This window comes from Chrysemys picta, chromosome 4 (assembly GCF_011386835.1).
Source record: "Chrysemys picta bellii isolate R12L10 chromosome 4, ASM1138683v2, whole genome shotgun sequence".
Taxonomy (NCBI): Eukaryota; Metazoa; Chordata; order Testudines; family Emydidae; genus Chrysemys; species Chrysemys picta.
In genome coordinates, this window is record NC_088794.1 from 48,973,456 (window position 1) to 49,000,846 (window position 27,391).

General features: G+C 44.6%; 1 protein-coding gene across 7 annotated transcripts in view; it reads right to left on the bottom strand.

Moving 5' to 3' along the window:
• GALNT18 (polypeptide N-acetylgalactosaminyltransferase 18) overlaps positions 1 to 27,391 on the bottom strand; it is a 445,377-nt gene that overhangs the window by 10,957 nt on the left and 407,029 nt on the right. For 5 of the 7 annotated variants that reach the window (XM_065594856.1, XM_065594858.1, XM_065594860.1 and 2 more), the window contains one exon: positions 14,553 to 15,014. The exons of 1 other annotated variant lie outside the window; for it this stretch is intronic. In XM_065594856.1, the coding sequence (XP_065450928.1) occupies positions 14,868 to 15,014 (147 nt within the window). In that variant the 3' untranslated portion in view covers positions 14,553 to 14,867. Of the gene's footprint in view, positions 1 to 14,552; positions 15,015 to 27,391 lie in introns of those variants that run through there. One more of the 7 variants, XM_065594857.1, reaches the window with a different exon arrangement.

Consider the following 27,391-nt stretch of genomic DNA (forward strand, 5'->3'; position numbering starts at 1 on the left):
ATCAGAGAAGAGTGCGGTGGAGGCACAAGAAACAGCTGCTGCTGAGTTTAGTTCCTTAAGTCTAGATGATCCAGGACTGTGGACCCACTTGAGCAGTAGCCTGAGGGACTTCCTTGTACTGCATGGGCCACAGCAAGTGAAAAACATCATATTCCCCAAAGACAATGAAAATAGAAGTTTCCATCCAACACATTACTGGCGTGAAATCCCCAATGGTACAAAGTGGAAAGGCCATGGCTTATGTACCCAAAAGCCCAGAATGCTGCATACTGTTTTTGTTGCAAACTCTTCCAGTCTAATGTTCCAGCCACATTGGGTTCTACAGGAACAAAGGACTGGAAAAATCTGGCTAGAAATCTGGCATGCCATGAGAAGGCAGCAAATCACCAGAGAGCATTCCATAGGTGGAAAGAGTTTGAAATGAGACTAAGGTTAAAGGCCACCATAGATGATCAGCATCAAGAGAAGATTGCATTGGCAAAATGTTCTGAAAAGGCTCATTGCCATTGTGAGAATGCTTGCTACCCAAAACCTAGCACTGTGTGGCCCTTCAGATCAGCTGTATGTGCCAAACTTACTTAAACTTCCTTAAAATTGTGAAGCTGATGGCTGAGTTTGATGCTGTACTCCAGGAGCATCTAAGCAGAATGTAGAAATGTACCACCCACCACCCAAGAAATGTACACCCACCATTACCTTGGAAAAACAATTGAAAATGAGATCATACAGTTACTGGCAACAAAAGACAAACAGAAGATTGTGGCCGATCTGAAGTCAGCAAGATATTACTCTGTTATTCTGGACTGCACACCTGACATCAGCCATATGGAACAAATGACTTTAATGGTGCGTTTTGTAACAACAGAACCTAGTGAAAATGTCCCTGCAATGGTGACTGTCAGAGAGCATTTTCTAGAATGTATTGACATTGATGATACTCCAGGAGCTGGTATGACAAATGTGCTTCTTAAAAAGCTGGAAGATACGGGAATTGCGATAGCTGACATGAGAGGTCAGGGCTACGATAATGGTGCCAACATGAGAGGAAACAACAGAGGAGTGCAGACACGGATCTGAGAGTTAAACCCTCGAGCTTTTTTTGTCCCATGCAGTTCTCATTCATTGAACTTGGTGGTCAGTGATGCAGCATCAGCTTCTAGTGAGGCTGCTGAATTTTTTAATGTAATTCAAAGCATCAATGTATTTTTCTCTGCATCAATTCATGGATGGCAAATTTTGAAGCAACATCCTCTCTGCCACTGAAACCACTGAGTGCCACATGATGGGAAAGTTGAGTGGGGGCAATAAAGCCTATCAAACACCAAATTGGGAAGCTAGATGATGCCATAGTTGTCATTATGGAGGATAATGTTATGACAGGAACTGTTTGTGGGAGAACAATGGCAGAGGGAAATGGAATCACCAGAAACTTACATAACTTCACATTTCTGTGTGGCTTAGTGTTGTGGCATGACATACTGTTTGAAATAAATGTTGTAAGCAAGAGACTCCAAGGTGTTGACCTTGATATATCTGGAGCAATGGAACAACTGGACAAAGCAAAGTCATACCTACAGTCTTACCGGTCAGATGAGGGATTTCAAAACGTTTTGAAGAGTGCACAGAAGTTGGCAGAGGAACTTCACACTGAAGCTATTTTCCCACCCCATTCAAGAATACAAGAGTCACCGAAGAAGACATTTTGATTACGAGGCACGGGATAATCCCATAAGAGACCCCAAACAACAATTCAAAGTTGAATTCTTTAACCTGGTGCTAGATTGTGCAATACAGTCAGTTGAAGCACGTTTCATGCCACTCAAGAAACACAGCAGTATATTTGGGATGTTGTACAATATTCCAAAACTCCTCACTATACCTGAAGAAGACCTACACCAGCAATGCAGGGCACTAGAGACAGTGTTGACACACGATGACATGCGCGATATTGATGCAAGTGATTTAGGTGATGAACTGAAAGCTCTTTCAAGACACATTTCAGCAGGATCAACTCCAAAGGCTGTTCTGGAATATATGTGCACAAATACGATGACCACCCTCTTTCCAAATGCGTTTGTTGCTCTGCTAATACTTCCTGTAACAGTTACCAGGGGAGAACGCAGATGTGACAAAGTGGAACTGTTCTTAATGGTTCCTCTAAATATTGTGTGGGTGCCTCGTTTTCCCCTATGCATTTCTTAAGTCTCCAGTGTGCATAAATGGCCAACAATCTGTCTCCTAGCAACAAATGGCCAGGGCCCTTCCTCTCTTGCAAGGGAACAGCTAAAGGTGAACAAAGAGATCAGGTGACCTCCTGGCCCAGGAAAGAGACAAAGGCCAGAAAGGAGGGGTGGAGGGGGATTGGGGCTGGCTGGAGATGTGGAGTGAGTGCAAATGGGGTTGTCTGGCTCACTGGGCCCCAAAATGAACCCGGCTGAGGGGTCCCGTTTGCTGTACCTACAAGCTCTGTTTTAGACCATGTTCCTGTCATCTAATAAACCTGTTTTACTGACTGGCTAAAAGTCACGTCTGACTGCAAAGCAGGGGTGCAGGACCCTCTGGCTTCCCCAGGACCCCGCCTGGGCAGACTCACTGTGGGAAGCACACGGAGGGGCATATGCTAAATGCTCCAAGGAGAGACCCAGGAAGGTGAAGCTTCTTGCCCTGAAAACAGTCTGCTCCAAGGGAGAGGAGGCTCTCCAAAGTCCTGACTGGCTTTGTGGGAAGCAGTTCCAAAGCATCGCCCAGGAACTCCATGACAACTGGTGGCAGCAGTGGGATGTACTGCACCCCGTGAATGGTGCTTCTTGCAGTAAGTAACTGGGGAGCAGTAAAACAAAGGGGGAATAATAAGGACCAGGCATGCTGAAGGCTGAAAAAGGGACAGTTTCAGGGGACGATTAACTCCTGGGAGTGTGTGACCAGCAAGGAGGACTGTTGGAGTAACAGGGTCCCCCTGAGGACTGCAGCAAGCAGTCTTGGGGCGGAGAAGTCTGCAGCTCAACCCTGGCAGAGAGGTGGTAACCACAAGAAGGGCTGTCACACTCGGGGTTTTTCCTGGAAATCATGGGGAAGCTGAAAGCACACGGGCCTCTGAGTCCAAAGCAACTTGGGAACAGCGGAGTGATGGCCTATCACCATCTCCTTAAGAAGGATATTGTAATCTTGGGCAAAAAGAGAGGGTTACGCATTGGAAAGTTCACCAAGGCCCAGTTAATCGTGCAGCTGGAGGACAAGGACCGCTCTAAGGAGCAGATTCCTGACCCAAATGGGGCTACAAGAGGATCTGGGAGCAGATGGAGGGGTAACCAGGCATCCCCAAGAGTCTGGTCCCCAACTGGACGAGGGTCTTCACAATTGGGTTCCCCCATCAGGGGGTCGAAGACGGATGAAATTGGAGCTAAGTCTGAGAGAGCGAGAGGACCATGAGAAAAAGCAAGTGCCCGAGGAAAAGCTGCAGGAAAAGCAACAGCAGCATGGCCTGGCAATGGGGGAGCGGAAAGGCATAGGGGGCTTCCCGGGGGTGAGTGGGGATAGACCCTAGGCTGCCAGTTCCGCAGGGAACCTCAACACTAAATTGCTGCCCCTGGTTAAGGACGGAGGGGATGTGGATGCCCACCACACAGCCTTCAAGCAGGCGGGTAACCAGGGGGACCCTGCGGAAAAGCCCCGGTACCTAGCTCCCTTGCTGGGTCCCAAGGCCATAAACACTGTCAGCCAGATGGGCGGGGTGGTGGACAGGCTCCAACTCCTGGCCCCGGCCTATATGTCTGCATGAAGTCTCCTGGGCTCAGGCTCCTCAGACCCCCAGTGGGAGCAGAAGGTGGGGGTCAATGGGGAGACATGCCTGGGGTGGCGAAGCCTGGGGTGGCGAGACCCTGGGACAGAGAGAACTGTTGTCAGGCCCCGGGTGGTGCAGCCGCCAATGCTGAGGGGCTGTGTAACCTGGGTATAAGTCCTTGGGATAAAGGTCCTCGCCCTGCCTATGGCCCAGATCCCTGTGCAGACACAGGAAGCAAAGAGCAAAGAGCAGAGCAAAGAGCTCCCTACCTGCCCCCACTGGGACAGCAAGGGCAGCGCCGAGCATGGTGGAAGCTAAGACCCCAGCTGAGTGGGGGGACACACAGGCAGGGCAGGTCTGCTGCCAACCAGGTTTGCCTGGTCCAGACGTGCTGCTGGGAAGTGATTACACAGCAGGGAGGAAGCTACCAGGAACAGGGCTCAGGGGGCCTGTGACCCCAGGCCCAACCAGCAAGAGGAAGCAGGTCCCACTTCCTTCCCCAGCAGCTAAATTCCAGACCAAGCTGCGGAAGGATCCCTCCTTGAAAAAGCTGAGGGAACTTGTTGGCCACAGTGCTGCAAACCCCCTTGGGGAAGGCTGCAGGGACATAGTCCTGTGGGAGAAGGGATTCCTCTACCAGGAATGGGCTCCCCAAGGGGAAATAAAACTGGGGGGAATCAGGAGGCAGCTGGTGGTGTCCCAGGAATCCACAGAGTTCTTCCCTTTCAAGCTGCTGTATGGAAGGAGAGTAAGGGAACCCCTGAACCTGGAAAAGGAGGATTGAAAAAAAAGGGGGGGGAGACCCCCTTCCCTAAGGTAGGAGCCAATCACCCCATCAGGTGTTCCCCATTCAGAGTCACTGGGAAAGCAGCCCTAAAGAGAAAGGTCAAGGAAATGCTGGCTTTAAATGTAATCCAGCCGTTCAACAGCCCACGGGCCTCACCCGTGGGGCTAGTCCCCAAGAAAGACGGGATAATCTGGTTCTGTGGGGACTATCGGAAGCTTAAAGCCATCACCGTGTCCAATGCCTACCCCATGCCTAGGCCTGGGAAGATTCTAGACAGCTAAGGGGAATGGAAAACTTAGCCCTGGCGTACATCAATGACATGTGTGTCTTTAGTCAGACCTGGGAGGAACAGGTGTCCCAGGTGAAGAGGGTGCTGGGCTGCCTCAAGAAGGAGGACTGACAGTAAAACCCAAGAAGTGCAAGGTGAAAATAATCAGAAATTGGCCCATTCCCCAAACCAAAAAAACCAAGTCCAGCCCTTTTTCAGGATGGCGGGGTGCTACCGGAGGTTTGTACCTCACGTTAGCCCCCTACCTTCCCCCATCCCTGAGCTACGTGAAAGGGGTAAGCCAGACAAGGTGGTCTGGACCGAGCAGTGCCAGAGGGCTCTCTGTATACTGAAGGAGGCTCTAATCCAGGGCCCGGTAAATCTGGTAAACCCAGACTTTGCCAAGCCTTTTTCAGTGTTCACCGAGGCCTCACACGCAGGGCTGGGCACGGTGCTAATGCAAGCCGATGCCAAGGGGGGAAAACACTCCATCGGGGACCGAGGCAAAAAACTGCTGCCCGGGAGCAGAACTATGCTGCCTCCAAAAAAAAAAAAAAAAAGCCTGGCCATGGTGCAGGCCCTTAAAAAGCTGCAGCTGTATCATTTTGGGCGTTACTTTACTGTGTATATTGACCACTCTCCTCCGACCTGGCGGCATCAAACGCAAGCGGCTGATGCCAAGCTGCTGGGAACAGAAACACCTGTTCAGAGGGTGGCCAAGGTCAAAATAGGGGCTCTTAACCAAGAGAGCCCAAATTGCAGTCCTCCAAACTGGAGCGCTGGGAAAAAATCCAATCCCAGTTTAAACCCCAGGGGTAGTGGGGGTGGCAAAAGGGCACGGGCCGAATAAACCTTCCCACATGCAGCCTGCAAACGCCATCAAGCACATCAAACCTACGGAAGGGCCTGGTGTAACTCCCACCAAGAAATGGGAGAGACAATGGGGCATCCATGGAAACGTTGGTAGGTTCGAACTCCCCCAGGTCACCAGCTAAAGTGACCTTGCTCAGTTCAGTCTCGAAGCGGCAGGGAGAGATGTGACAAAGTGGAACAGTTCTTAATGGTTCCTCTAAATACTGTGTGGGTGCCTCAGTTTCCCCTATGCATTTCTTAAGTCTCCAGTGTGCATAAATGGCCAACAATCTGTCTCCTGGCAACTAATGGCCAGGGCCCTTCCTCTCTTGCAAGGGAATAGCTAAAGGTGAACAAAGAGATCAGTGACCTCCTGGCCCGGGAAAGAGACAAAGGCCAGAAAGGAGAGGCTGGACGGGGTTTCAGTTTGGAGCTAGCTGGGGATGTGGAGTGAGTGCAAATGGGGTTGTCTGGCTCGCTAGGCCCCAAAATGAACCCGGCTGAGGGGGTCCCGTTCGCTGTACCTACAAGTTCTGTTTTAGACCGTGTTCCTGTCATCTAATAAACCTATTTTACTGGCTGGCTAAAAGTCACGTCTGACTGCAAAGCGGGGTGCAGGACCCTCTGGCTTCCCCAGGACCTCGCCTAGGCGGACTCGCTGTGGGAAGCACACAGAGGGGCATATGCTAAATGCTCCAAGGAGAGACCCAGGAAGGTGAAGCCATGTAAGCTTCTTGCCCTGAAAACAGTCTGCTCCAAGGGAGAGGAGGCTCTCCAAAGTCCTGACTGGCTTTGTGGGAAGCAGTTCCAAAGCATCGCCTGGGAACTCCGTGACAGCAGCTTCTCCAAGCTGAAGTTAATAAAAACACATCAATGCTCCATAATGACACAGGAGAGGCTGGTGAGCTTTGCAACCATCTCAATAGAGCATGAGCTGGCCCAGACTGTGGCCCTTCAGGAAGCAGTTCAAATCTTTGCACCCAAGAAGGCACGGAAATCACCACTTTGATTATTCAAACAGATAAAAATGCCAGTGTTTACTATGCAGACAAGAAAAGTTACATTTCAGGCGTTTGAAAGTTAAGTGTTACAATTTTTGAACAAGGTATTTTAAGTTGTTAGTTCTCCTTTATTGGGGTACGTAGCAGAGCAGTACCATGAGAGGAGGAGAACAGGAAGAAGGCAGAATTGAGACCTTTCAAAGTTTTGGCCCAAGTGAGGGGGCATGGGGGCGTCATTTGAGCTCCCCGCCTCAGGTGCCAAAATGTTGTGGGCTGGCCCTGGCCTCAGGACAGGGACAATGTCTGCACCTAGCACAGTGCGGGGGCCCCAATCTGGCTGGGGTTATGAGTGCTACCATAATACAAGTAAAGACTAATAATGCTGTTGCTCCTTTCCTTTAAGCCAGTATATTAAAATATGTAAGTGTTTGACAAAAAGTAAAACATACCCTATGGGGCATGTGCAGGCTTTTTTTAAATTTTAAAATAAAGCTTAAACCATTACATTAAAAAGAGCAGTTTCAAGCCTAGATATATAATTTTTTTTAAAATGTTGCGAAATCTAAATTTGATCTTGGTATAACCCCATTAACTACCGCGCTCTTTCCCTGGATGGATGAGGTTAGCCTGGTAAATGTTCAATTTTAGAGATCGTGGGCCAAATTCTGCTCTCAGTCCCACAGATACAAGCCCTATGGGAATCAATAGGCGCTGCAGCCATGCAGATGAGAGCAGAATTAATTTCAGGGGGAGTAGTGGCTGCACAACAGAATTTGACTTGTTTACTGCTGGGGGAGCTGAAACACTTGGATCTGCTAAGTGTTTTCTCTGGCCCTGAACATAGTGATTGCAGTGTGGTTAGGATTCAGACTAAGGTCTTTTGTGGACTGGTTCAGTTAAAGAAATTGCCCATACTGTGTGGAGAGCCATTTAAACTGGTATGAAATAAAACAGATTGTACTTCTTCTCTCTCCTTTCTACTTTTGCCAAGTTCTCACCATCTCTCGCCCTTCAAACCATAATAGTGCTCATAAACCCCCCCCACAAAGTAGCTGTTGTAAAGGACAATTATGTCTATGACTGTAAGAGAAAAGCAAAATCCCTGTTGCCCTTTCCAGTTGCATCCCTAGTGAATGGACTGTATTGTACCGTATGATATGCTTAGCATTTCTGCCAGGCTGGAGCCGCTTATTTTGTGTTATATGATTGTGTTCCAGTTGAGCATCATTCTCCCACTGAACATGAACAGTTTCCTCAACATCTGTCTGGCCTCCAGGAGGTTTCATTAATTTGTACATGACCAACAAGAGACAGGTTAGTCAGCTGCTGTTGATAATAATGTATCCTTTTAAAAAACCACACTTGCACCTCTGGGGCAGGTTCAGAAAATGCTGACAAACCTGCAGTGAGTCCCTGACTCAATTCAGAACCTCGCTCTTCACATTGATAGACAGGTGTGATGTTTACTCAGCTTGTTCCAGTGCCATACAATGTGGCGTTCAAGCTGCTTTCTGTTGACGAGGAGTGATAATAACTTAAATACCTTGGAAAATAAGGATGTCTTCTGACGAATCATAACTCTATTTAGCGGATGTTGTAGGCTTCCCCATTCTAGGGTGACCAGATGTCCCAATTTTATAGGGACAGTCCTGATTTGGGGTCTTTTTCATATATAGACTCCTCTTACCCCCTCCCCTTCCGCCACCCTCATCCCGATTTTTCACACTTGCTGCCTGGGCACCTACCCCATTCTCCTGTTTAACAGGAAATCATTATCCATATTCCCCTAACCTCCTAGCTGATTCCACAAATACATGTACCACTTTAGGGCTTATTTTCAACCTATTGGACTGAATCTATCCTCTGCAGCAGGTATCGTTTAGGATTTTGGGACAGAGGAAGTTGGGGGAGAAGGTTGCTAGCTGAAGCCAGGGCATTTAGTCAAATGTGTGTTGCAGGAGGTCCGTTTGCAGGAGGAGATTTGCTTGAACAGGCAAATGTTTCTAAACACACTGACTTTTGCAGCTTTTGCTTTAAGGATGCAGCATTTTGCATTAAAATATGGTGTTAGGAATTCATTGATGAGGGGCTAAATCCTTCTGCAGTCGTCCTTAATTGTGTGAAACTTGTAGCTATTCCACAAGGAATTTTGCTTGATTCGTGCCCACAGGATAATATTAAGCTAAATAAGTTTGCAGCCATGTAAAGGGAAAAGAAGTTTCATTCAGGGGCAGATAATTTCTTGTGTCTTGCATCAGGCTTTACTCAGGCAAATATCCACTGACAAATTGAAGTTTTCATAGAATCATAGAATTAGAATAATAGAATATTAGGGTTGGAAGAGACCTCAGGAGGTCATCTAGACCAATCCCCTGCTCAAAGCAGGGCCAACACCAACTAACTCATCCCAGCCAGGGCTTTGTCAAGCCGGGCCTTAAAAATCTCTAAGGATGGAGATTCCACCACCTCCCTAGGTAACGCATTCCAGTGCTTCACCACCTTCCTAGTGAAATATCCTAATTAATATCCAACCTAGACTTCCCCCACTTCAACTTGAGACCACTGCTTCTTGTTCTGTCATCTGCCACCACTGAGAACAGCCTAGCTCCATCCTCTTTGGAACCCCTCTTCAGATAGTTGAAGGCTGCTATCAAATCCCCCCTCATTCTTCTTTTCTGCAGACTAAATAAGCCCAGTTCCCTCAGCCTCTCCTTGTAAGTCATGTGCCCCAGCCCCCTAATCATTTACGTTGCCCTCCGCTGGACTCTTTCCAATTTGTCCACATCCCTTCTGTAGTGTGGGGACCAAAACTGGACACAATACTCCAGGTGTGGTCTCACCAGTGTCAAATAGAGGGGAATAATCACTTCTCTTGATCTGCTAGCAATGCTCCTACTCATACAGCCTTCTTGGCAATGAGGGCATACTGCTGACTTATATCCAGCTTCTCGTCCACTGTAATCCCCAGGTCCTTTTCTGCAGAACTGCTGCTTAGCCATCAGTCCGCAGCCTGTAGCGATGCATGGGATTCTTCCTTCCTAAGTGCAGGACTCTGTACTTGTCCTTGTTGAACCTCATCAGATTTCTTTTGGCCCAATCCTCCAATTTGTCTAGGTCACTCTGGACCCTATTCCTACCCTCCAGCGTATCTATCTCTCCCCCCATCTTAGTGTCATCTGCAAATTTGCTGAGGGTGCAATTAATCCCATCATCCAGATCATTGATAAAGATGTTGAACAAAACCAGCGACAGGACCAACCCCTGGGGCACTCTGCTTGATACCGGCTGCCAACTAGACATCGAGCCATTGATCACTACCTGTTGAGCCTGACAATCTAGCCAGCTTTCTATCCACCTTATAGTCCATTCATCCAATCCATACTTTTTTAACTTGCTGGCAAGAATACTGTGGGAGCCCGTATCAAAAGCTTTACTAAAGTCAAGATATATCACATCCACTGCTTTCCCCATATCCACAGAGCCAGTTATCTCCTCATAGAAGGCAATCAGGTTGGTCAGGCATGACTTGCCCTTTGTGAATCCATGTTGATTGTTCCTGATCTCCTTCCTCTCCTCCAAGTACTTCAAAATGGATTCCTTAAGGACCTCCTCCATGATTTTGCCGGGGACTGAAGTGAGGCTGACTGGTCTGTAGTTCCCCGGCTTCTCTTTCTTCCCTTTTTAAAATATGGACACTATATTTGCCTTTTTCCAATCATCCGGGACCTCCCCCGATTGCCACGAAATTTCAAAGATAATGGCCAATGGCTCTGCAATCACATCAGCCAACTCCCTCAGCACCCTTGGATGCATTAGATCTGGACCCATTGACTTGTGCACATCCAGCTTTTCTAAATAGTCCTTAACCTGTTCTTTCACCGCTGAGGGCTTCTCACCTCCTCTCCATACTGTGTTGACCAATACAGCAGTCTGGGAGCTGACTTTCTCTGTGAAGACCAAGGCAAAAAAAGTATTGAGTACTTCAGCTTTTTCCACATCATCTGTCACTATGTTGCCTCCCCCATTCAGTAAGGGTTCCACACTTTCCCTGACCTTCATCTTGTTGCTAACATACCTGTAGAAACCCTTCTTGTTACCCTTCACATCCCTTGCTAGCTGCAACTCCAATTGTGCCTTGGTCTCCCTGATTACATCCCTGCATGCTCTAGCAATATTTTTATACTCCTGCTGTCATCTGTCCAAATTTCCACTTCTTGTAAGCTTCCTTTTTGAGTTTAAGCTCACTGTTAAGCCAAGCTGGTCACCTGCCATATTTGCTATTCGTTCTGCACTTTGGGATGGTTTGTTCCTGCGCCCTCAATAAGACTTCTTTAAAATACAGCCAGCTCTCCTGGACACCTTGCCCCCTCATATTAGCTTTCCAGGGGATCCTGCCTATCAGTTCCCTAAGGGAGTCCAAGTCTGCTTTTCTGAAGCTCAGGGTCCGTATTTTGCTTCTCTCCTTTCTTCCTTTTGTGAGGCTCCTGAACTCAACCATCTCATGGTCACTGCTGCCTAGGTTGCCACCCACTACTACTTCCCCTACCAATTCTTCCCTGTTTGTAAGCAGCAGGTCAAGAGGAGCACGGCCCCTAGTTAGTTGCTCCAGCACTTGTACCAGGAAGTTGTCCCCAACACTCTCCAAAAACTTCCTGGATTGTCTGTGTATTCCTGTATTGCTCTCCCAGCAGGTGTCAGGGTGATTGAAGTCTCCCAATTAGTACCAGGGCCTGTGATCTGGAAACTTCAGTTAGTTGTCCGAAGAAAGCCTAAGAACCTCAGAACTTGGCCCACAGAATATAGGCAGTATAGTCAACTTTCACCGATTGTTATCATAGATATCAGTGGTACCGTCACCTGTCCCCGTACTTAGATGAAAGATTCTGCTGCATGCCTAGCCACCACTGTGTGGTAACTATATATAGCACAGGGATACTCTTACATAATTAAACTGCTGAGACTTATTAAACAGCTATTAAGAACAATGATACTAAGAATAGTGTGGCTCTGAATGTGAAGTCAGTCTGTAGGAGGCAGTTTGGCACATTATAATCTTCAGGAGAGGTTCTGATTGCCACTTAAAGTAGCAAACAATATAATAAAAAAGGAACAAACAGAATAATAAAGGAGAGGTAATTCACCTCTATATAAAACCAAAAGGAAACAAAAATCAGTGATCACTCAGTGAGTTTCCAACTAATGCCAACAAATAGCCCTCTCCTCTGCCTCCTCCACACAACACTGATGTGACTGCCCAAGTGCTACAGGCTGAAGTACACTTCACACGTCATTTAGTGTGAATGCAGTAAGAAAAAGGCAAATTCACACCTTTTGGGAGGAGACATTTTCCAGAAGGACAGGTTAGCCAGAGAGCAGCACGTTTATCAAAAACCAATTGATAAAACCAGCAGTTAGTGGGGAGGTAGAAAGCAACTGGCATTTTTTTGTAAGGTAACCCCCTTCTCTTCATGTGCAATAATGCCTACATCTGTAATTTTCACTCCATGCATCTGAAGAAGTGGATTTTTTACCAAAAGAAATCGGTTAGTCTTTAAGATGCCACCGGATTCCTTGCTGTTTTTGTGGATACAGACTAACACGGCTACCCTCTGATACTTGGCATTTTTTGGTGTATTATGCTGTGTTTCAGTTAGCGATATTATTCAAATTCCTTATTGTTTGATTTTTGTTGTTTCTCCCTCCACCCCAGCCCAAAAGCCATTTGCCATTTTTGAAATCAGCAGTTTTTCTGTTGTTGGTGAAAAACGTGTCTTAATGCTGCAAAACTGTATACTTTTCATGCCGGTAACAGAAAAGGAGTTGCAGGTCCTTCCTCACACCTCCTTTCCATCAACTGAAAAAAAAATTAACATCTGGGCTGAGACAAAAGTATCAATGAAAAAGCAGATTTTTTAAAAAGAAAATTATGCGTGTATGAAAACAAAAGCTTATAATGAAAGTATTGGTGTTACACTGAACTGTAGTGGCTGCTTCCAAGTGACTGGCTGTGGTATTACTTTGTGGCTATATTGGACAACATCTCAGTGCTGTAGAGAAAGTTGCTGGCCACAGCAAGATGCCTCACACTGGGCTAAGGAGATGTACTCAGGACTGTGCTTTAGTAGCTGTTTAGAAGAGTATTAGAATGCCCCACCGGGGAAGGAGCAGCCCAATGGTGGTACCTGTTAGTATGTTCCTATAGTCTTACTTCTGCAGTGTCTCTAAAGAAACCAGCATGTGGATATCTCTGGAACACCAGAGGGCGGAGGGGGCAGTAGTGATGCTAGAGATTCTCTTCAGAGCTCCACACAATTAACCTGCAAAAACAGCAGCAGCAGCACATGGTAAACAGCATAAATGGAAATCCTGGCTGTTAGATTCTTTCCATTGACAACAGCGGCCAAATTTTGCTTCCAGGACTTTCCAAATGCACAGAGTCACTGACAGTGTTACAAAGAGTGTCCTGGCATCTGGTCCTATGTCTAAACACTGGTCTACTCTGCCCACATGTCAAGGATGGGTAAGGTGAGGTAGGAAGTAAAACCAAACTACACTCTAAGGGGAAACAATGTAAAAAGGCAAACACTATACTGAAAGTGTGCTCATCTCCCACTGCAGCTGCAACTTTGCCATTACCCAAAATCATCACCTGGGCGTGGTCTGAATAACTTGTTTTAGGGGAGGGAGAAGTGGGAGAGGAAAAACAGTCCCATGGGCTAGAGGGCAGTGCTGAAGAGGACTCCATGGTCTTAGCACACTGTCTCTATACCTGGGAAGGAACAAAGGATCCCAGTTGCTGACCCTGCAGCACTATCCCTTCCACTCCCCTGGTGTGTCCCTCCTTCCCCTACCCTTCCCTGTGTAACTCCTGCAGGGAGCCTCCACCCAGTGGCATTTCACACTGCACATGCTAGGGTTTTCAAGAGTGGTCAGTGCAAGCCTGCATCTGCTCCCATTGAATCTGACGGGGCAACTCCCCCGGGAAGTGGAGTTAGGTCAGTGCTGAATGCTTTGAAAATTCCATCCTCCTTCTGCAGCTTCCCAACTCCTTTTGCACTGTAGAATTGCACCAGTCTGCATGCGCTCTTGGATGAAGAGGCAACATTACCTCTGTATTATGTTGAATCATGTTAACGAGATGGGAACACGAATTGATCCCTGTTGTGACTCTGCCTTCTCTTGCAGCAGATTTTAAGTCTTTCTTCTAGTGCTTTGCCCCACCATCCTTCCTAAGAAAATATAGAGCCCCCCTGAAGGAGCAAGAAAATTACAGATGTCACAAGCAGCAGCTTAGCTTTAAATTTACTGTTTGACTCGCAGTCCAGTTTGTAAGTAATCCCATAAGTCTCCAGCCATTACTTCATTTACCCAGAGAAACCATAAGCCATAATCATTAATGCTTATGATACTGGTGTCACCTTAGTAGTGATGTACATTTTGAATAGAGAACAACACGTCTCCTTCCCCGCCAAGCTGTTGCAGTGCAAAAGTATCATATACTGACTTTTAAATTAAAATGAACACTTTGATGTAAGGCTGCTTTTTGGTTTTGTAAAGTCGATTTCATAAGAACCCAGCTTTACTTGCTTCATAACCACTGGATGGTGCCTACTGCATCCCCCTGTGACCTTGGCAGGATCGGATCCAGTGTGGCACTGAGAATCCGTCACTCTCGATAAATCATTAGGGGTGAAATCTCAGCCCCACTGGCAAAGCGCCCATTGACTTCACTGGGGCCAGGATTTCATCCTTGGAATTGGAGGTGCTCAGTGTCTTGCCAGGATGAGGCCCTAACCAATGAAAACCTTCAGACTGACTTGTTTTCACAGTGATCCCCAAAAGAGACAGAGGCAGTGGAATTGGTTTTTTTTTTAAATCAATAAAATTTTATTGTCAGAGTTATAAATATTCTCCATTTGTTCCCTATTTACATTTGCAAAATATTTTAGGATAGCCTACCATCACCTGTCATTCAGCATCTCTATAAATGCCATGAAAATGTCATTATGAAAAAAGTCCGTATTTTCAGCCCACAAACCTGATTTCCACACACTCGCAAAAAAGAATCAAAGGGGGATGAGGGGGAGGAGGGAAAGAAAAAATACAGTACAGCAGGCAACATTGCAACATTTGCTACACAGTAGCAAAAGGACTGAATTAAGAGTTTCTTAGAATCAGTTATGATGACAAGCTTTTCAGGACATTTGTTATAGACCAGCGTTGGCCAGTGCATTTCTGAAGGACCAGCTGAAATCCAAATTCATTGTCACTGTTTTCCTGTAACTCCAGGCAACGCTTGGATTTTCTGTTCTGGATTGGACCTCCCTTGGGAAAAGAAAAGAAAAAAAAAAGGAAAACCAGTTTTGATTAATGCCAAGTCTTTAATGTGTGATATTTCATGTTAGACTACCAATCAAAAGTCCGTCTTTGAATGGTTATTTACTGTGGAAGAGGCCAGACTGAGGTGCACTGTAGTGTTAGATTGGGGAGAGAAGGTGGCTTTACACCACCTTTATGGATCCTTAATCCTGGGGCGAGCCAGGGGCTAGTTCAGCCCTTGATGCAATTCAGGGCACGCCTTCACTAGCAACGTTAAAGCGCTTTAACGTGGCTGTGTAGTCGCAGCATAGTGCTGGGAGAGAGCTCTCCCAGTGCTATAAAAAACCCTTCCATGAGGGGGATAGCTTTTAGGGCTGGTGCACTGTCTACACTGGCACTTTACAGCGCTGAAACTTGCAGCACTCAGAGGGGTGTTTTTTCACACCCCTGAGCGAGAAAGTTGCAGCGCTGTAAAGTGTCAGTGAAGCCATAGCCCTTAGAGCAGCTCCCAGGCGTCTGTTCCAGTAGCTGGGGAGGGAATACAGCAGCAGTCTGGCCATTCCGCTTAAACTGGATGCTGGAGAGCCAGCAAGATGGATCTGTACTACCCAGGCCCTCCCTGTTCGGGCTTCATCGCTCCTTTGCGCTACTGCAGCAGCATCTAGCTGCTCTAACAGAGCCAACGAACTGACCCCGTACTTGCCAGATCTCCAGGTCTAGAATGTTGTTTATAAATGATGCCTAGGCTATCTATTGACGTCATAATTAATCACATGTAGTTTATGTGGAGCGTCAGTTCTGTATTCAGTTTGCAGCCTGTATATTCCAAATTAAAGGCCTAATTCTGCTCTCTTTGACTTCCCTGGGAGCAGGATCAGACCCTAAATCGCTAGGGTTAGAGTCACCAGGGGATTAATTGTAGATAGATGACAAATTACTAGTTTTCCTTCAATTCAGGGTGCATTTTGTTCCTCTCCTTGGTTTAACAATGATAATTGTGATGTATTAATGCCATTCTTCCAAGGTTTACAGGGTAATTAGCACAGTGACCTGAAGAAAAAGTTTCTCTCATGCACGCAGGCTAGCTTCCAGTGGTGGTGTCTGAAAATCAAAGATTGGAGTGTAAGCCATCAGCCCCAGATTAATGCAGCTAATGTACAGAAACTGTTCCTAGACATGTCAAGTATTTGTTTACAATAGAGGACAAAAATCTAGTATGATTATTTTTTTTTAAACTCACATTTTGTTTTTTCTCATTCATTTTGCTGAAGCCTGTGTTGGGCTTCATGTTATAAAGTTGCAGTACCACAGATGTCCACCATAATAACCTCAAGGATTTTAACTTAAATGTGATAGAAATGCTGAGGTGTGTTACCCAGGGAAGGCTGTTCAGCAATAACATATGCCATTTGGAACAAGACTCCACACCATTCAGGCAGGTGCCGGGGTGTGTCCATATAACCGCTCCTCACTCCAGTCATACATAATAAGCACTTTTTTTTTCTGAGAAATGAATGTCAGTTAAAACCTTTTTCTTGGGAGAGGCAAATAAGGTACATAATTAGGTTTGACAGCTCTGAAGTTTAAATGTGGTTAGGCTTGAATAAGGGAGACCATTTTTAGTATAATCTACAAAATTCAAATCAGGTGCTCCCATAAATCCTTTCTGAAAGGTTTAGATGGGAATTTCAGATTCAATTCTCACTGTTTGCTGTGCTTGGCATTCAGCCTTAATATGCCTCCACTGCTGCACGAGTGTGATTCCCATTAATAGTAATAATGGCAGTTCCATGTGGCTGTCCCCTGGGAGATTAGACCTCTCTTAGCACTACAACTGTTTGAAATTCATAACATTGGTTGTATGAAACAGCACACGCAATTGGTCCAAGTTTAATTTCGTGCCATTTGCTCCTCTCTCCTACCCCAATTGTCACTTTGGCCCCAATCCAAAGCTGAATGAAATCAACAAGAATCTTTCTATTGAGTGTAATGGGGTTTGGATCAGGCCCTTCATGAAGGGCTTAAATTAAACGGCTATTTTCACATTAAAAAAGTGGGCCTATTCTGACAAGGGGAAGCTCACTATCTTCAACATCTAAGATAAAGAGTGGACATTACAATACAAATAAAAAGGATGCATGAAATGATTTAGTCTTGAGGGATCCAATCCTTCAGGGCACTGAAGCTCAGATTTTCCATGGGAGTTGGATGCCTAAATACCTTTGAGAATCTGGGCCTGAGTGCCTCCTAATGCAGTGGTTCCCAACCAGGAGTATGTAGAGGTTCTCTGGGGGTACATCAGCTCATCTAGATATTTGCCTAATTTTACAAAGGCTACATAAAAGCACTAGTGAAGTCCGTACAAACTAAAATTGCATACAATGACTTATTGGTCTACATACTACACACTGAGATATAAGTACAATATTTATATTCCAATTGATTTATTTTATAATTATATGGTAAAAATGAGAAAGTAAGCAATTTTCCAGTAATAGTGTGCTGTGATACTTTTGTATTTTTATGTCTGATTTTTGTAAGCAATTCGTTTTTAAGTGAGGTGAAACGTGGGGATATGCAAGACAAATCAGAATCCTCAAAGGGGTATAGTAATCTGGAAAGGTTGAGAGCCACTGCATTACAGGGTGTTCGTTATGTATGTTAAATGAGCATGGAACTCAGGGTTGTGCATAGAAAACCCACATGAACAGCTTCTGAAAGGACAGATTTCACAGGGACAGCTCTGCTTTAATGCCACGTCACCAGTGTGTGGATTACAGATGAAAATCATTAATGCGTTAGTGAAAAATGACTGACTTGACTCGAGGTACACCTAAATAATAAAATAAATCAGAACACTGCTTTAGTTCACATTCCAATAGCTATTGAGCATAACACGTATGAATTGAAATATAGAGTTAATTCAGCAATGAGGGCTCTATGCTAATAGTGTGCTTCTGAAACCTGAAATCCGCTTTGTAGGCATCTGCTCTCAGTCGTCAAAAGGCCTAATGCCGCCACTGGGAGTCGAGAGCCTCCCTCCCCCCCCAAGAAAGCTGCTCAGCACCTTGCTGGAGCATCAGGCCTCAACCCTACCACTTTCATTATGTTTTTATTCACACAGTGAAGGCTGGACTTATTGATTCCCCCACTATTTCTATTCCCCTTTCAGCTGCCTCTCGCCCGCAAATTATCTTTATTCCAATTCTAAGCAATTGGACAGCAAGTCTGTCGTCTTCCTCTGCAGTAACTCTCCCCAGCCTCGAGCACCGTAGCACTTTTTTTTTTTTACACGTGAAAATAAGGAACTATTAGCTTGGGCTCTGGAGTTTTTGCCTCTGAATTGGGGACATGAGTGCTGGAGGGGCAGTTGCAGGCTGAAATGTAGATTGAACTTAGGTAGACAATTTGTCCTCCTTCAGGTGGAGACTGCACTGTTTGCTGTAATGAAAACTTTTGTGGAGCCATGACTGTTACATTTTTTTTCATAGCTTTTTTGTTGTTGTTGTAAACTTCTTATGGAATATAATAAAATGGCACCTTTGTTTGCATTTGGCTTTCGTGTTCCAAACAGTAATGAAGTGGACAGACTGCAAAAGTCATTCAGTAGTGATCTGACTTGGAAATACACTTGCTACTAGGACCTGGGTTTGGCTTCCTTCTCTCATTGCTTTTCAGCATGTCCTCATGCTGAAAAGCAATGAGAGTTATTTAGTTAATTTTTTTTATGAATTATACAGCTCGGTCTATTCTAGGTCTTTCACCATATGGTATGTGCATTGTCACTACGATTAAGACAATACACTGACCTCTCGAGCAAGCCATCTCTTTAGACATATACAAAAATCAATTCGATTATTTCACTAGGGCACTTTAGTTAAGAAAAAGCCTGCTCTTGCCCCTATTGTGCTTCAGAGTAGTTTTCTTCCATATTCCTGCTCAATAGGGCCAGACTGTGTGGTTGCTGCCCCTCTGAGAGATTAAGCCATTGTTCTCTGCATACGTGCCCCAGGGCTCAGAAGCAGAGCTGTTTTGTTTCTAACAAGACTTGAACCTTCATGTTTCTATTTTGTAGAAAAACTCATCTCGCTAAAAGCTTCTGTGCTGTCTGGAACAGCTCAATTCCCTCATATTAGCCACCACTTCAGTGTGTGTTTCAGACAGCAAGCTCCAGTACTACCCATAAGGGTGATATTTACTAGTAACTGCTGAGTGCTGTGCAACATATCAAGCAGGGCTCCCTAGCCTTTTTCTCTCCAATGGCACTTAAGGGTAGGTCAGATTTTACATCAGAGCAGATTGGGAAAAGAGAATGTTTCTAAAAAGAATGGATTACTCTCTTTCTGTTTATTATCAATGCCTTTATTAAAGCGACAAAGAGTCCTGTGGCACCTTATAGACTAACAGACGTATTGGAGCATAAGCTTTCATGGGTGAATACTCACTTCGTCAGATGCATGTAGTGGAAATTTCCAGAGGCAGGTATAAATATGCAGGCAAGAATCAGTCTAGAGATAACGAGGTTAGTTCAATCAGGGAGGAAGAGGCCTCTTCTAGCAGTTGAGGTGTGAACACCAAGGGAGGAGAAACTGCTTTTGTAGTTGGCTAGCCATTCACAGTCTTTGTTTAATTCTGAGCTGATGGTGTCAAATTTGCAAATGAACTGAAGCTCAGCAGTTTCTCTTTGGAGTCTTGTCCTGAAGTTTTTTTGCTGTAAGATGGCTACCTTTACATCTGCTATTGTGTGGCCAGGGAGATTGAAGTGTTGTCCTACAGGTTTTTGTATATTGCCATTCCTAATAACTGACTTGTGTCCATTTATCCTTTTACATAGGGACTGTCCAATTTGGCCGATGTATATAGCAGAGGGGCAATGCTGGCACATGATGGCGTATATTACATTGGTGGACATGCAGGTGAATGAACCGGTGATGTTGTGGCTGATCTGGTTAAGTCTTGATGTTGTCGCTGGTGTAGATATGTGGGCAGAGTTGGCATCGAGGTTTGTTGCATGGATTGGTTCCTGAGTTAGAGTTACTATGGTGCGGTGTGTGGTTGCTGGTGAGAATATGTTTAAGGTTGGCGGGTTGTCTGTGGGTGAGGACTGGCCTGCCTCCCAAGGCCAGTGAAAGCGAGGGATCGTTGTCCAGGATGGGTTGTAGATCACTGATGATGCATTGGAGAGATTTTAGCTGAGGACTGTAGGTGATGGCCAGTGGAGTTCTGTTAGTTCTTTCTTGGGCTTGTCTTGCAGCAGGAGGCTTCTGGGTACATTTCTGGCTCTGTTGATTTGTTTCCTTATTTCCTGTGCGGGTATCATAGTTTTGAGAATGCTTGGTGAAGATCTTGTAGGGGTTGGCCTCTGTCTGAGGGGTTGGAGCAAATGCAGTTGTACCTCAGCAGTTGTCTATAGACGATGGACCGTGTGGTGTGTCCGGGATGGAATCTGGAGGCATGAAGGTAGGCACAGCAGTCGGTGGGTTTTCGGTATAGGGTGGTGGTAATGTGACCGTCACTTATTTGTACTGTGGTGTCTAGGAAGTGGACCTCCCGTGTAGATTGGTCCAGGCTGACATTGATGGTGGGGTGGAAGCTGTTGAAATCATGGTGGAATTCTTCCAGAGTCTCCTTTCCATGGGTCCAGATGATGAAGATGTCATCAATGTAGCGTAGATAGAGAAGGGGAGTGAGTGGACGAAAGCTGAGGAAGCGTTGTTCCAGGTCAGCCATAAAAATGTTGGCATATTGTGGGGCTATGCAGATGCCCATAGCGGTGCCACTGGTCTGGAGGTATATATTGTCATCAAATTTGAAATAATTGTGCGTGAAGATAAAGTCACAGCGCTCAGCAACCAGTTGTGCTGTGGCATCATCAGGGATACAATATACAAAAACCTGTAGGAGAACACTTCAATCTCCCTGGACACACAATAGCAGATTTAAAGGTAGCCATCCTGCAGCAAAAAAACTTCAGGACCAGACTTCAAAGAGAAACTGCTGGGCTTCAGTTCATTTGCAAATTTGACACCATGCTCCAATATGTCTATTAGTCTATAAGGTGCCACGGGACTCTTTGTCGCTTTTTACAGATCCAGACTAACATGGCTACCCCTCTGATACTTTATTAAAGCAGTTATCGTGTACGCATTGTTGTAGCCTTTGGGTACCTTTTACATAGTTTAGATCTCACATAAATATATTTCTGCCAGGTTCTGTCCAAATTCTCCCCTCCCATCACAGTCTTCATCAGGAGTTGAGCACACCACCTGTTAGAACAGCAGCTCTCAACCTTTCCAGACTACTGTACCCCCTTCAGGAGTCTGATTTGTCTTGTGTACCCCCAAGTTTCACCTCACTTAAAAACGACTTGCTTACAAAATCAGACATAAAAATACAACAGTGTCACAGCATTCTATTACTGAAAAAAATGCTTACCTTCACCATATAATTATAAAATAAATCAATTGGAATATAAATATTGTACTTATATGTCAATGTACAGTATATAGAGCAGTATAAACAAGTAATTGTCTGTACGAAATTTTAGTTTGTACTGACTTCGCTAGTGGTTTTTATGTAGCCTGGTGTAAAACTAGGCAAACACCTAAATGAGTTGATGTACCCCCTAGAAGACCTCTGCGAACCCCCAGGGGTACATGTATCCCAGGTTGAGAACCACTAGCTGTAATATATAGTCATCCTTTAGAGTTTGGATTTACAGTCTGCCATTTGTACATAATAGGCTTCTTTTTTTAGCTTTTCTTTAGTGAGAGACTTGTGTTATGATATCTGAGAGAATCATTTTATATACTCTGCAAACCCCACACGCAGTGAGTAGCACCAACTCACAGGGGAAGTCCCATTGCGCTGGATGGGGCTACTCTTGTGAGTCAGTGCTACCCAACAAGAGTAAGGCTTTTAGAAACTGGCTCTCAGTAATCAAAAAGCAATGTACAATAGCTTGCTGCACACCAATTTACAGTCACACATGGTTCAGCCTTGCTGAGTGAATGCTAGAGTCCAGGATGCTGATAATTAGTTACATTTAAATGTAAGTGCCTTTGCTGAATTTATCTAAAATTGCTCCTTTGATTTGTTGTTTGATCATGGATGTGGGGTGTTTTTTTTTTATGGGACTCAACATCCCTCAGTATGTTTGTCATGGGAGTTGGGCTGGTGGAGGGAGAAGCCACACATGGAATAGTGATCCTTGCAAAACTGGGCCCTAATTGAAGGCTTTTGCAGGAGAACGCAGGTTTCTGTTAAGCTGCAGTAAATGAAAAGCGCAGATTCACAGCATCTCTGAAAATCAGGCCCATTGTTCCTTGAAAAATTTGTTATGGTAAGATTTACTAGCTGGCTGAAGAGTTTGGATGTTATTTTCCCTCATCTCTTCTACAAAAACACAAAAAACAAATTACATGTGCATATATGGTTCTAGTTGAGAAGGGTACAGTCCAATATTTAGCTTTCTTAACGGTGTCTGTCCCAGGGTTCTGGGAAGAGATCCTACAAACCCTGTCTCCAGCTGCCTTCGGTAGTCCCATCCCAGGAAACATATGCTACACGGAATTCAAGCATTTACTGGTTTGTAATTTTCTGTTATCACCAGAGTCAATGACCCAAAATATTTGCAGGTGCGGTCCCAGCTTTGATGCATGTTATCAGATCTTTGATTTGTTTAATTGCCTCTGTACCAAAGCATGGACAAAGATTGTGGGAAAACCTGACAATCTGAGGTGTAAAAAATATATCACCTCTATCTAGCTGAAGTATGCGAGTTTATAATTCACTTTCTGTGAGCACTGGAGCAAATAAATCTCAACGGGTCAGATTTTTGCCAAATTGGAACACAAAACTGATGTGCGCATGGGATGAAGCAGCTTCATTTTAAATTCGAGCAAATACTGGATTATCTGGATCTCTGTGAACCACTTACTGAAGATGGCCTTCACTACAGAGATTGCTGAGATGAGGACATGCCAACATAACAGTGACACATATAGGGAATAACTCTTTGGTTGAGTTGACAACATCGTTTTAGCCGATTACCTTTAAAAAGCAATACATTTTTTTTTATTGTGACTACAGGCAACAGGTTATTCCAGATTCTGATTCCTGTTGGTCATGTTCATCTACAGAAACCTGCAATACCTTCTGATTCTACAGGGACATTACTTATGTCCCACACATTCATGGGTTCATTCTCATGGAATATAAATACTAAACTTTTACCAATTTCAAAAGTGGCTACTACCACTGATGCAGATTAGTCAGTGAGACATTTAGAGCTCAATCCTGCTGTCACTGAATTAAACTGCAAAACTGCCATTTATTTTGATGGTGCAGTAAGCACAAACCTCCATTTCTAATGCTATAGCTTTGGAAAAAGCTATTTGCCTTGTTCAGCTACAGTTTGTTGCTGTAATGACGCTGTCTGCCTCATTATAGCAATGAACTGCAGCTAAACAAGGCAGCTAGCTTTAGTCTAACATAGAGCTGAATTCAGATCCAGATTTCTAATAACCCAAAGGTGAGGAGTATTTCGATTTAGAACTTTGGTTCAGCTCATTAACAACAATTTGTCCAGTTGCCAAGTTTGGATTCACATTTCAAAGGTTGCCAAAATTCTGAGGTATTAGGATCCAGTTTTTGGTTCAAGTCCTTCTTAAGTCTAAATCAACTAACCAGGGTTGCCAATTCTTTGGTCTAGCAGTTAACAGGAGCTTTACTAGCAGTAGAGCAAATTAAGCATAAGTTTTAAATTATTCCTTTGAGAAATAGTCTAGAGTCCTTGGAATCAAACTTTCACAATGAATTGTAATTCATGTGAACAACAAATTTCCTCCATAAAGCGTTTGATTAAATTGCCACTCTCCATGAAAGTGCTTAATCCCTTAGTATTGATTTTAGTGGTATTAGTAATTAAGAATCAATGAATCAAACAGTATCATAGAATCTTTATGGATAGAAATTCCATGCAGTAAGTCCTCCCTTAATGTTATAATTACGTTCCTGAAAAATGCGACTTTAAGCAAAACGATGTTAAGCGAATCCAATTTCCACATAAGATTTAATGTAAATGAGGGGGTTAGGTTCCAAGGAAATTTTTTTCACCAGACAAAAGACTATATTATATATATATATATATATATATATACACACACACACACACAGTATAAGTTTTAAACAAACAATTTAATACTGGTACACAGTGATGATGATTGTGAAGCTAGGTTGAGGTGGAGGAGTCAGAGGGTGGGATATTTCCCTTACTGCTAAATGATGGATTAGCAATTGGCTGAGTCCTCAAGGGTTAACTCTCTCACTCTACAAGACAGCAGGAATGGAGGCTGTGAGAGAGAGATATGCACATTTCCCCTTTAAGTACACTGCCTTGTTAATTAGATTAGCTTGCTGAGACTGCAGCTGCTCCAAGCTCCCTCTGTCCTGAGCCCTGGTGTGTCCCTCCTGCTCTATGGAAGATGGGGTAAGTGGGGTGCAGGAGTGGGGGGGAAGGGGGCACCCTGACATTAGCCCCCCTCTTCCTTCCCCCCCCCGCCCGCACAGCAAGCAGGATTCTCGGGGAGCAGCTCCAAGGCAGAGGGCAGGAGCAGCCAGGGCCGGCTCCAGGCACCAGCTTGGCAAGCAGGTGCTTGGGGCGGCCGCTCCGGAGAGGGGCGGCACGTCCAGCTATTCGGCGGCAATTCGGTGGACGGTCCCTCACTCCCGCTCGGAGCGAAGGACCTCCCACCGAATTGCCGCCGCAGATCGCGATCGCGGCTTTTTTTTTTTTTTCTTGGGCTGCTTGGGGTGGCAAAAACCCTGGAGCCGGCCCTGGGAGCAGCACATGGCAGTGGGGGGAGGGACAGCTGAACTGCAGGCAGCTGCTGCACAGGGAACTTAGGGGAGCGGGGAGCTGATAGGGGGCTGCTGGTCAACCCTGGTTCCAAGCCCCCACCAGCTAGCTGCAACGGGCTGCTCTTCCTGCAAGCAGTAGACAAAGCAGGTGGCTGCCAAACGACATTAGAAGGGAGCATTGCACAACTTTAAACGAGCATGTTCCCTAATTGATCAGCAACATAACAACACGTTAACCAGGATGACTTTAAGTGAGGAGTTACTGTACTTGAATAATAAGAATATAGCAGTGGGGATATACTACTGACCAGGATGGTGGGGATGATTGTGACATGCTCAGGGAGACTAGAGAGGCCACACACACAGAAAACACAATAATAATGGGGATTTTCAACTATCTTTATTTTGACAGGGAACATGGCATCTCACAATGGGATGCAGAGATACATTTTCTAGACACCATTAATGATTGCTTTTTGGAGCAGCTAGTCCTGGAATCCACAAGGGGAGAGATAATTCTTGATTTAGTCCTAAGTGGTTCACAGGATTTGGTCCAAGAGGTGAATATAACTGAACCACTTAATAGCAACCACAATGTAATTAAATTTAATATCTTTGTGTGTACGGTGGGGGTGGGGGTGGGGGCATACCAAAAAACCCCACCACAGTAGTATTTAACTTAAAAAAAGGGAACTACACAAAAATGAGAAAGCTAGTTAAATGGAAATTAATAGGTACAATCACTAAAGTGAAATGCCTGCAAGCCTCATGGAAACTAAATAAAAACACCATAATAGAGTCTCAAACTATCTGTATACCCCAAATAATAAAAACAGTGGGAGATCAAGAAAGTGCCACTGTGGCTAAATAACAGGCTAAAAGAGGTGGTTAGAGACAAAAAGACACCCTTTAAAAATTGGAAGTTAAATCCTACTAAGGAAACTATAAAGGAACATAAACTATGGACAGTCCAGTGTAATTAGGCAGGCCAAAAAAAGAACTTTCAGAGAAACTTGCAAAAGACAGAAAAACTAGCAGCAATTCTTTTAAAAGTACATCAGAAGCAAGAAGCCTGGCAAACAAGCTGTGGGGCCACTGGATGATCAAGGTGCCAAAGGAGCACTTAAGCAAGATAAGGCCATTGCAGAGAAGCTAAGTGAATTCTTTGCATTAGTCTTTACTGAAGAGGACATGAGTGAGATTCCCATACATGAACCATTCTTTTTAGGTGACAAATCTGAGGAGCTGTCTCAGATTGAGGTGGCAGTAAAGGAGGTTTTGGAACAAATTTATTAATTAAAAAGTATTAAGTCACCAGGACCAGATGATATTCACCCTAGAGTTCTGAAAGAACTCAGATATAAAATTGCAGAACTACTAATTGTGGTATGTAACCTGTCGCTTAAATCCGTCTCTGTACCAGATGACTGGCAGATAGCAATATGTGCTGATTTTTTTAAAAGGCTTCAGAGGTGATCCTGGCAATTACAGGCTAGTAAAGCCTCACTTCAATACCAGCAAACTGGTTGAAATTATAATAAAAAACAAAATTATCAGACATGTAGATGAACATGATATGCTGGGAAAGAGTCGACATGGTTTTGTAAAAGAAAATCATGCCTCACCAATCTATTAGAACCCTCTGAGGGATCAACAAACTTGGACAAGATTGGTCCAGTAGATACCAATCTACTGTCAGGTCCTGTCATGAATCAGTAAAAGACAGGAAACAAAGGATAGAAATAAATGTTCAGTTTTTAGAATGGAGAGAAGTAAATAGTGGTGTCCCCCAGGGATCTGTATTGGAACCAGTGCTGTTCAACATATTCATAAACGATCTGGAAAAAGGGATAAACAGTGAGGTGGCAAAAATTGCAGATGATACAAAATTACTCAGGATAGTTAAGTCCAAAGCAGGTTGCAAAGGATTACAAAGGGACCTCACAGAACTGGGTGACTGGTCAGCAAATTGGCAGATGAAATTCAATGTTGATAGATGTAAAGTACTGCACATTGGAAAACATAATCCCAACTATACATACAAAAGATGGGATCTAAATTATCTGTTACCACTCAAGAAAGAGATCTTGGAGTCATCGTAAATAGTTCTCTGAAAACATCTGCTCAATGTGCAGCAGCAGTCAAAAAAGCTAATGGAATGTTAGGAACCATGAGAAAGAGAAGACGACAGAAAATATCAGTGCCATTATATAAATCCATGGTGTGCCCACACCTTGAATACTGCATGCAGTTCTTGTCACCCCATCTTAAGAAAGATATATTAGAATTGGGAAAGTACAGAGAAGGGCAACAAAAATGATTAGGGATAGGGAACAGCCGCCATATGAGGAGAGATTAAAAGACTGAGACTGTTCAGGTTGGAAAAGGGACACTAGGGGTGTATGTATGATAGAGGTTTACAAAATCATGAATGGTGTGTTATTTACTCCTTCACGTAACACACAAACTAGGGTCACCACATAAAATTAATAGGCAGCAGTTTCAAAACAACCATAAGGAAG